This window comes from Homalodisca vitripennis, unplaced genomic scaffold (assembly GCF_021130785.1).
Source record: "Homalodisca vitripennis isolate AUS2020 unplaced genomic scaffold, UT_GWSS_2.1 ScUCBcl_1134;HRSCAF=4374, whole genome shotgun sequence".
In the NCBI taxonomy this organism is placed as follows: domain Eukaryota; kingdom Metazoa; phylum Arthropoda; class Insecta; order Hemiptera; family Cicadellidae; genus Homalodisca; species Homalodisca vitripennis.
In genome coordinates, this window is record NW_025777265.1 from 25,846 (window position 1) to 37,279 (window position 11,434).

General features: G+C 33.4%; 1 protein-coding gene across 1 annotated transcript in view; it reads right to left on the minus strand.

Moving 5' to 3' along the window:
* The window catches only part of LOC124371243 (coiled-coil domain-containing protein 112-like), a gene marked incomplete at its 3' end in the record, with an annotated part of 34,726 nt that extends 24,439 nt beyond the window's left edge, over positions 1–10,287 (minus strand). Inside the window, 3 exon segments of the mRNA XM_046829580.1 lie at positions 112–190; positions 2,403–2,533; positions 10,109–10,287. Coding sequence (XP_046685536.1) covers positions 112–190; positions 2,403–2,508 — 185 coding nt within the window.
* Between the last annotated feature and the right edge of the window lie 1,147 nt (positions 10,288–11,434).

Genomic DNA, 11,434 nt, shown 5'->3' on the forward strand with positions numbered 1-11,434 from the left:
TTTAAAAATATTACATTAATAGTTCGCCTTTCAGACATCTTGGTATGTTTGCAGAACTGTTTCTACTTTTGCATAGTTTTTGTCACATTTGTAAACTGACAGGATACTCACTCATTGCTCTTACTACTATCAGCTGATACCCTCTCAACTCTTCTTCTGTTGGTGTATTGTAGTGGAATTTTATCATGATCTGAAAAAAGACAATGTGTTTAATGTTTTCCCAGAGAACAGATATCAGAATTAGCACTGGATATCATTCATAACATTTATAAGATTATAACGAGTGTAGATTATTTAGCTATCATTATGATACCTATTGACCGACAGTGGTGAAACACCACGTGGTGATCCCGAAACAAATCCTTATTATATTCCCCCAAAGGCCCGCATCAATCCCTCATCTAACCTGTTTAGCCCGCCATAATTTATTGGTAGCAAAAGTATAACCAAATTATATACCGGGAATTAATTTAAATTATGTCTTAACGGTTACCCGTCCAGTCTCCGGTGTCAGTCAACATGCATGTCTCCTTACTCGCTCACCACCACCGTCCGTTCTGGCCCAAACCCGTTCACCGAAAAACGGCTTGATTGTCACCTGTCTCTATCCCTCGGTCAAAGATCGGCCGACTACATGCTACACACTGATCGACCCGATCACAGTGGTGGTCACATGCCACAAGATTCAGATTGTACCAAATATGATGGAGAACAGAAAGTGAGGAACTACAAAATAAAGGTACATCGCCCACCACACTTTTCATAAAACATTCCTTTACTTCATACAATAATAACCACACCATTTTTAGGGATACAATTGGCCCTGGGTTGATGGCTGCAACTGGCCCACTTCTCCATAATCCCATACTCCATAAGAGGGTTCTGCACACCTGTCCAAAGTTCTTCATAATGTCTTCACTCTTTCCTGTGATGTTACTGAGATACTGCTAATCTGTATGTTGAATCTTCTTGTAGGGGGCTCTGACTCTGTCCTGAAGCTCACACATGGTACTGGGCAGCTACTCCATTTCCCCTGCAATTCCTCATTTTCTTTCTTCAATCCTGCATACTCAGTATTCATTTGATTCATAAGTGCATTTGTACAGTCAAGTATATCAGAAAGGAAGTGAACGGACGCCACCGTGAGCTCTCAAATCTTCTTTTTAAAGTTTTTAAACTGAACAAAAACCTCTCTTTTAAAGTTGTCCAAAGCTTTGAAAATTCATTAGTAAGGTTAGTCTTGAGGAAGAATTTATACTATTATTGGAAGAGGGTGATTTACAATTTCTTCCCTTCCAGTCCTTGCCTGAATAGGTCTTTACACCTCCAAGCTCATCCTTAAGGCATTTAGGATGAAACAGGTGCTCACTCTGTCCACTGCATTTAATTACATTTTCATCACCACCAAATATAACATTACACACACTAAAGGAGGCTATCATATGTGGTAATATGAAATGTTTTTACTAGGAATGGAGATGAGGGATACATCAAAGCTGTGGGTAGTGATCTATAGTTTTGAATTAATATTTAAAGTTTCAGTAACAAACTTAGAAAAGCAAGTTTCTAGAGTGGAACTAGAATTTAAAAAATGAGATTCCATTTATAAGGAAAACGTTTAAAATTTTCAGATAGAATAACACATATTTATGGTTTATACATTTATTTTTACATTCTCATATTATATTTTAGTCATCAAAATCTACCTTTGTATTAACAATTTCTCTAGATTTATGAAATAATTTTTCACTGCATTTTATATATTGACCAACTGTGTAAAAAGTCTTTGCTCAAGAACAAACGTTACCAGGAACAAGTAGGAAAACAACAGCCAAAATTGAATATTTTTCACTTTTTTAATCTCATATCATACAGTTTGGCATTATGGGGTAGAACAGCAAACCTATATCTTGGTTTGTAGAGGTCTAACAGATAAAACAATTAGGTGATTAAACCAATGAGACAATTAATATATTATAGGATTAACTATACAATTCTGAATGTTTTGAAATGAATTTTTAAAATATACCTGTTCATAGGTTCTTTAAGTTTGATTCTATAATAGAATAAAAAACTATTATATAATCTATATAATATATATATATATATAATATATATATATATATATATATATATAAACTATAATATAATTAATAAAAAAACTAATCTCTAGCCTCTATCAGCCATAAAAAGTGAGTGAATAGAGTCCTTCAAGTACTTTTCTCAATACCCATTTGGGAAATAAACTGTACGATAACATTTCTTAAGACAGTTTTTATTTACTGCATACAGTTTTTATTTACTGATACAGTGATTTTGATGATAAAGTGAGTAAAGAGAAAACTTGTAGGCTATCAAAGATTAGGGAGTTATCATTATAATTCCAAATCGTAAAATCAAACCTTTTCTTTGATGTCTTGTAGATTTTGCAGAACATATAGTAGAATTTTCTTCTTCTTCCTGCTCCTCTACTTCTTGGACATCAGGTAGTTTATGATAATTTCCCATTTTGTTGAAAAATTAATAAACCTAGCTGTCAACACACAATTTAAAATAATTGATTGTCATTTGATCAAACAGTAATAGATATAGCCAAACAAAAACACTATGAAATTGAATAATGATCATACAATTAAAGGTTTACACATGAGACATAATTACATTACTTACCTAAAAAGTTCTTTACTTTTCATTATTATTAATTTTTTAATGTCTTTAGAGATAACGTCACTCAGTACAGAGTCAAAGAAAGGTGCATTCAACATCATTTCTGAAGTAAAAAACATGTGTCCTGCACATATACATAGCTAATCAAATTAAGTTGTATCCCTAATGTAATTAAGATGTATACTCAACATTAGGTTTCTTAGAACTTAGAAATTTAAAATACCATAAAATCAGCTGTAGAGAACTATTATAGAGAGTGGCAAAAATGGCATTATCAAAACTTATTTTTATTTAAATTGGTCTAACTTGTGGAATTTAATTTTAGGTGTACAAAAACTAAATAAAAATAAGTTTGACCACAGATGTGTTAACAATGATCACCTGAATCTGTCCACGCACTGTGTATTAATACTTGTAAGCATTGAATCACAAGGGTACTCATGGTAGGGAATGCTTCCCATTACCTTTTACTTCTGGTTACATTTTAACAATCTAACTTTAATTTGTTAGGTATAAGATCATTAGCATAATACATAATTTTGATACCAATTTTCACAATTCCTAATAATACAATCTTTATATAAGTCAAATCTTTTATAAATGCAGTTCAGCATAGTAAATATCATTTATATAGCATAAAGACCACCAATGGAATTTTCATTAAAATCAACCAATACCGATTCTGTAGACTTGGATTTCCTAAAGCCACGTTGCTTACAAACTAGATTAATTTGTTTCAAGTATTCAGTCAATTAGTTACAAATAATTTTCTATACTGATTTCAAGAAGATTAATATGAACAATATTGCATGACAGTTGCACACCCCTGACCCGTATTACTTTATGAAGAGTGGCCTAATCTTGGCCACTTTATAGTCTTCTGGGAAGATGCCATTTTGAATATGGCCATTAAGATCAAATAAAATCTCTAATCTTGGTTCTTCTGAACATTTCATCCCCTTCATACATACAGAGTATACATAAAGTCCTGCACAGGTATAATACTTTCTGAACGATAACAGATCTAAATACCTACTTTTTGAAGGAACTATCAGTTTTCTGTAACATCATAGGGACGTCCCGCAAGGAGTCAGAAGGAAATCTTAAATAGGAGCATAGGTCAATATGCACATCATTTTAAAGGGCTTATCTTACAGAGTTCAATGCCGCAAACCGCACTCAAAAAGATAGATCCAGTACAAAATGGCGGCTGTTCAAAGGTTTTATTTAAAAAAGATGATTACTTACCAAATGTTTTCAGAGTAAATGTTCGAATTGTTCACCTCCGGTTATTTGACTGTTGGAAAGACGCACATAAAAACTATTAACAGAATTTTGTAGGGCAACTTGAGGAATCGTCTGACATTCTTGAAGTATTCTTTGTCTCAGTTCATTTAAATTTTGAGGCTTTGTTTTGTAGACGTTGTTCTTAAGGTAACCCCAAGCAAAATAGTCTAATGGAGACAGGTCTGGTGAACGCGCTGGCCGTTCTACAGTCCCCTGCCTTCCGATCCACCGTTGCCAAAAAACAGTGTTTAAATAGGCTCTTATATCAATGCCGTAGTGTGGGGGTGCTCCGTCCTGTTGAAACCAGATATTCTGGAAATATTCTCCAAACATGTTTCGAAGTGCTGGTGTAGTTTCATTTTCCAGCAAACTTGTTTGATATTGCATTTAAATTTCCTTCAATAAAGAAAAGACCTACCAACTGGGTACCTATCACACCAAGCCAGACATTCACCTTTAGTGGATACTGCGTATGTGCCTCCCGCATCCAGTGAGGATTTTCGCTACTCCAGTAATGGCAATTGTGCCTGTTTACGCTTCCATTCAGCATAAATGAACACTCGTCTGAAAACACAATATTGTTTACATCAATTTTGTTGCGATCTATTTTGGCCATCATAGTTTCACAAAATTATATACGTCGATCGAAATCATCTTCGTTGAGTTTGTGCACCAAATGAACGTTATAAGGCTTAATATTAAACCCTTTCAGAAATTTTTTAACAGACGTAACAGAGATATCATGAGTTTGTGCTGCTGAGCGTAGGGACTCTTGCGGGTTCTCAATAAATGACTGCAATACATCTAAAGAGTTGTCTTCGGTTGTCACAGTAGCAGGCCTTCCTGACCTATGACGATCGGAAACACTTCCTGTTTCCATAAAGCGTTGAACAGTTCTCCCTACAGTTGTTCTAGAAATTGGCTGCCTCTCGTGAAAGTAGTCATTAAATAAATGGCATGCTTCCTCATGTGATCGTCTGTTGTTTCCCCAACCAACCACAATAAGAAGTGTTATACGTCCACGTTCGTCAAGCGACATAGTGTAGTTGAAGAATACAAGCAATACGACAAACTCTTTTGTACTAAAGCGCACTGATAGAAAGGTTGGACAGCACTACTAAAACAAGAAAACTAGAATAACCTACTATGAATAGACTGGCTAATAGGAAAGTCCAAACTGCAACCCAAAGATAAGAGCTTTCTAATTGTTGCTGTTATCATGTTTTCCCCGTTATCAATATATTAGAACCAAATTTGTAACCCTTGAGGATAACTAACATCACAATTCACTTCTGTACAACTGACAAGCATAATGTAGTATTTAGCTGCAGTATTCGTTTGGTTGCAGTTTTGCTTTACTGGGGTTATGGCTACTAATAAAATATAACCAAGTAAAACCTTTGAACAGCCGCCATTTTGTACTGGATCAATCTTTTTGAGTGCGGTTTGCGGCATTAAACTCTGCTAGATAGGCCCTTTAAAATGATGTGCATATTGACCAATGCTCCTATTTAAGATTTCCTTCTGACTCCTTGCGGGACATCCCCATGATATTACAGAAAACTGATAGTTCCTTCAAAAAGTAGATTTTTGGGTGTAGTGTTGAGGTACCAAATCTTGTTGATTTATCAGTTATCGTTCAGAAAATATTATACCTGTGCAGAACTTTATGTACACCCTGTATATCTACTCCATACAATGTTTTCTAAGTAAAATTAGTGAAAAGTTTTCCAGCATATTTTCATTAATCAGTGTTTATGGGTATTTTGGGTGAATTCCTTGATATTGCTATTTGTTTCTAGCCTTGAGTCATTTTCATGTTCATCATATTCACCATTTACCTGGAATGTCACATTAATTAAATAATGAACAAATGATTCACAAATGGGGTCTTTAATCATAATAGTGAAATTGCTACTTCAGCTCAGAGTTTTCTATTATTTAATTTGGATTTGTCTCAAAAAATTATTTAAAATTTAAAAATTTGTTGTGTCTACAGCCTCTATTCTCCGATGAAATTGTACATGTTCTTATTATTGAATTATTATCATTATTCCAAACCACATTGTTCTCTACCATGTTTTCTTTATTAACTAACTTGTTAGTATTTACTTTCCGTAATTTAATAATTACACATTTTGCTTTTTCAGGATAAGTGTTATTCTAATAATAATAATGACTGTGCCAATAAAATGTGTATATGACTTAAGATTTTGATATTATTTTTATATCTTGTTATCTTGTATTTTTATGACGTTTACACTTCCCATTTCTAATATTTTAGTCAATAAATTTTAATTTCTCTAACTTGCACTGCTTCATAGCTCTGATTTTAAAATTCAATTGCTTATTTCCAACTATTGTTTTAAGCCAAAATTTATATAAGTTGTATGATGATATAAAATTAAAAGTACTATGATTTTATTAGTCTATTTCTTAACCGAATAGATTCCTCTAAATTATATCTAAAATATATGTCCACATTCTTAAAAAGTAATATTATAAGCTTTTAACAATCCTTCATTAAAATATTATGTTACTGAATAGGACTTGTTGGCCTAAACTACAACTCTTGAATGATAATTTGAGTCTAAAAAGAGATAATTTTAACATTTTTCTTACTGGAGAAACCAAAATATAATGCACACTAATTTTCATTATTTTAAAATTATAAAAGTTTCTTTGCCCCTTATCATGTTTCATTGTACGGTTTTTAAGTCACCTAAAGTAAGTTGGGGAATTAAACAATTTGTGGTTGATTTTCCTGATAATAGACATAAACTTTTTTTAGAAGACATTTGGTTGAAATCGGACAACTTTTATAACTGGGGGGGGGGTCATGGCACCCCCCCCCCTCCGGAAGAGGAAATCTTAAGATAAGATGTACATCATATATTGAGCCTAATATTACTGATAGAAACATAACTGTGAAATTTCAAAACACTAAATCATAGCAAATTGGCTGATCCCCAGAGCCTGGGGGTCTCTACAAATCCTTAACTCTAGAAGTGGCAGGTGCAGGATATACAGTGCAGTAGACCATTGTTTCAAATGGCAGTGCTGGATATCTGCCCTGATTAAGTTGCATCATATTACATTATTTTTTAAGTGAATACTATCCGATAGTGATAAAACTCAAGTTTGCTAAGAAGAAGAATTAAACTTCTCACTAATACTGTGTTTCATTAGTTTTTATTGTTAGGTTCCTCCATGGTTAAAAGGAATACACATACACTTGTATATATTGTAAATATAGCCTATTTATGCTCCATCAATGCTTTTATACTTTATTTTCAGTTGATTTATAATAAAAATGATTAATAAAAATTGTTTTAGAGGCTTAAATACACTATATATCAACTTGTATAAGATAGGTTTTTTTTCTCTATTCCCTTATATACTAAAAATAAGTACATTTGTACACTTTCATAAATATACATAAAATATATAAATATATATTATTTTTAATCATATAAACTACATATTTCTGAAATTACCACTACATTTTTGAGAAACTACATACATATACTAGAATTGTTTCTTTATGCACTTTGAAGTTAAAGACAAAACAAAATCTGATGATCAAATTTTATTTTAATTTTTTTTTAATGGTTTTGGTGGATCATAAATCTATAATAAGAATAAAAAGGTAATTCTAAGCAATATATGGGTCAACCTCGATTTTTCTAATATTACAATATAATGTTCCAATAGTCAATTAGAAAAGGAAATGACTAGAATTCCTTGCCGGAAAGCAGTTATAGGGAACAGGCAACCGCCAGACGGTCATATTACTTAGAGTTACCTATTAGTGATCAGGGGCGCTGACGTGATCTGGGCTTCAAATTTGGAACTACTCGAGTTAATTTTTTTTTTTTAAAAGAGCAAGCAGCGCGAAGCGCTGCGCAGCGGGCAGGCATCGTGCGTGATCCTTTTTTTTTATTAAAAATTTCTGATAAATTGTTATTACATATTACAATATAATGTAGGTAATGTATTTTAAAACAATTTTAAACACATAATTACATGCTGGAAAGCAAAGTAAACCAATATAATCCGCCCAATACAAAATCTCCGTAAAAATCTGGTAAAGGAATCTGTGTCATTTCCTTTGGCCTGAATCAATTCAGTATATACGAATATCACGCACGATGCTTACCCGCTGCGCAGCGCTTCGCGCTGCTTGCTCTTTTAGAAAAAAAATTAACTCGAGTAGTTCCAAATTTGAAGCCCAGATCACGTCAGTGCCCCTGATCACTAATAGGTAATTCTCGCGGTTGCCTGCTCCCTATAACTGCTTTTCCAGCAAGAAATTCTAGTCATTTCATTTTCTAATTGACTATTGGAACATTATATTGTAATATGAGTTGCCTGCTCCCTATAACTGCTTTCCGGCAAGAAATTCTAGTCATTTCCTTTTCTAATTGACTATTGGGACATTATATTGTAATATGAGAAAAATCGAGGTTGACCCATATATTGCTTAGAATTACCGAATAAAAATGTTGATACTATTTACATTAGGCATATTAGCTATAGCAATCTAAAACAACTTTTATACATTTCTAAAAATAGTAAGCTGTCATTTCCAGAAAGAATTTTTAGGTGGTCGCAATCCATTTATTGCATGAAAATTATTAGCGTTTTAATTTAGGTTATATCTCAGTATTTAATAAATAAATCATAGGACCGGGAGGAATCAGGGTTTCTGGGTGGGGGAGGATAACAAACTAAGGAGCAGTAGGTATAAGAGGAGAGGATAACAGGGTTTTTTTTAACATTCACACAAGAATTATAGCAGAAATATTACTGTATATAAATATAATTTAAGAGTCTTTCAGTACTTTTATCTGTTTTTCATCATTTTGGCCCTGTTAGCTACTAAGCAACTTCTTTGGGCATCTCAACGTAGCTTTTCCTGATTGGTTAGATTTAGTTATAAAGCCATTTAATTGTGATACAGTAATTGTTTATTTCTTTTGTGGTGCTGGTGAGTGGTATTTTTCTACATTATTCAATGTAAAAGTTAGTGTCATGAGTGCAATTAAATGTATACTACTTGTTATTGTGATGGAATGGACAGAAAATATGTTGTATTGTTTTATTTTACTTTATAGTTTACAAATTTAAATGGTTTGTGCACTTCTACAATAATGGTCATTGCCTAATTAGTACTATCTCGGAGGGTGTTTTTCATTTGTTATCATTAGTGTGAAGGTGCTGCTGAAGCTCATGCTGGTGGCTGGATGCATTATTGTTAGCACGTTCTACCAGTGCCTTTTACGAGATAAAAAAAGGTTTTGGTCTATCCAAAATTTAATTTCTATGTTTAATTTAAGCATTTACCATTTGAAAAAACATCAAATATAGTGAAGTGGCTAAAGTAAACATCTACCACTTCTGTATAAAATATTCTTCTGGGTTACTTTACGAAAAAAAATAAAGTACATGTTAAGTTTTGATCATTGGTTGAGGTTATAATTTATGATTTAGAAAATACATAGGCTAAACAGTTGGCCTAAACCAAGCAGCCACCACAGAGAATTTACGTTGCGACATCTAGGGCTAGGCTGCAGTATAAGCAGCCACCACCACAGCAGAATCATCTATATTTATGATTATCTTAACTGCAGAAACAAAAATGTCGAATGGAGTTACGTTATAGGTATTTCAATTTACAGTATAGTTCAGCTGTTTTATATCTAAAAAAAAGTAATAACCTAATGATGAATAAAAACTATCTACACTATTTGTATTTATAAAATGTAACAAACAGTGTAACATTCACTATTTTAACTTTTTACTAAGTTTTGAAGGATAAACCTGTTTGACAGCTTGTGACACGAATAACACATGTACTTCACCAGTATACTTTTGGCCATTACTCCAATACCATATAAACGATTTTACTTTATTGCAATTAATTTGGAACAATATTGTTATTCAATATGTTAAAAAGAGCTAGCAATAATTATTTGAAAATATATACAATTACAATATTTTTTAATTCAATAATAGTTCAGGTATTTCTCATCGATATTTGGTATCCTGATTCGATTGCAGGGTATGGCCATACTGCAGCATAGGGTTAAAGGGGTGTATCATTATTACATTTTTTTAATATAAATAATATATCACATAATTATCTACTTACTCTATACTGTACTAACTAGAACCACAATAGAATACATTAAATTAGAAGTAAAATAATGTGATGCAAACACAACAAAAGTATTATTTTAAAAATGTATAATTAAAACATCAAAATTACAACAAACTATATTGCATTAATTGAAATGTAACCCACTGAACATAAATAACACAGTAACACTCACTTACACTTAATTTGTTTGTTTACTCAATAATCGGAATTTCCCCAGTAACGCGGGTAAATAAAACAGCTGATCTATTTTGATCGTTGAGGACATCCAGCTGTAGCACCACCGTGAAGTTAGCGTCACTTTATCGTCCGTCTGTATTCCGTGCAACAATTTTGCAGTCAACAATCTGAAGGCGCTAACAAACATTCAAAATCTGAAATAATAGTATAAAACTAATTATTAAAAAACGATCTTTCACAAAATCTACACAGTTATTCGTATTTATTACTTACCACAAAGAATTCCCGTTAATATACTTTAATTATACTTTAATATACCAACGTCATAAAGGTGGTGTCGGCCGTCAGAGGTCCTATCGTCTAAATTAAATGCACCGTTGGACGGGCGTTCTCGTATAAAAGTCACTCCTGAGACTTAACCAAACAAGTGCCCGCAATGAAAATTTGTACACAGGTGCTCAATAACCTGAATGTTAATATACCAACGACAAAAATGTGGTGTCGGCCGTCAGAGGTCCTATCGTCTAAATTAAATGCACCGTTGGACGGGCGTTCTCGTATAAAAGTCACTCCTGAGACTTAACCAAACAAGTGCCCGCAATGAAAATTTGTACACAGATGCTCTGTAAGCTGAACTTTAATATAACAACGTCAAAAATGTGGTGTCGGCCGTCAGAGGTCCTATCGTCTAAATTAAATGCACCGTTGGACGGGGCGTTCTCGTATAAAAGTCACTCCTGAGACTTAACCAAACAAGTGCCCGCAATGAAACTTTGTACACAGATGCTCTGTAAGCTGAACTTTAATATACCAACGTCAAAAAGGTGGTGTGTCGGCCGTCAGAGGTCCTATCGTCTAAATTAAATGCACCGTTGGACGGGCGTTCTCGTATAAAAGTCACTCCTGAGACTTAACCAAACAAGTGCCCGCAATGAAACTTTGTACACAGATGCTCTGTAAGCTGAACTTTAATATACCAACGTTAAAAAGGTGGTGTCGGCCGTCAGAGGTCCTATCGTCTAAATTAAATGCACGGTTAGACGGGCGTTCTCGTATAAAAGTCACTCCTGAGACTAAACCAAACAAGTGCCCGCAATGAAACTTTGTACACAGATGCTCTGTAAGCTGAACTTTAATATA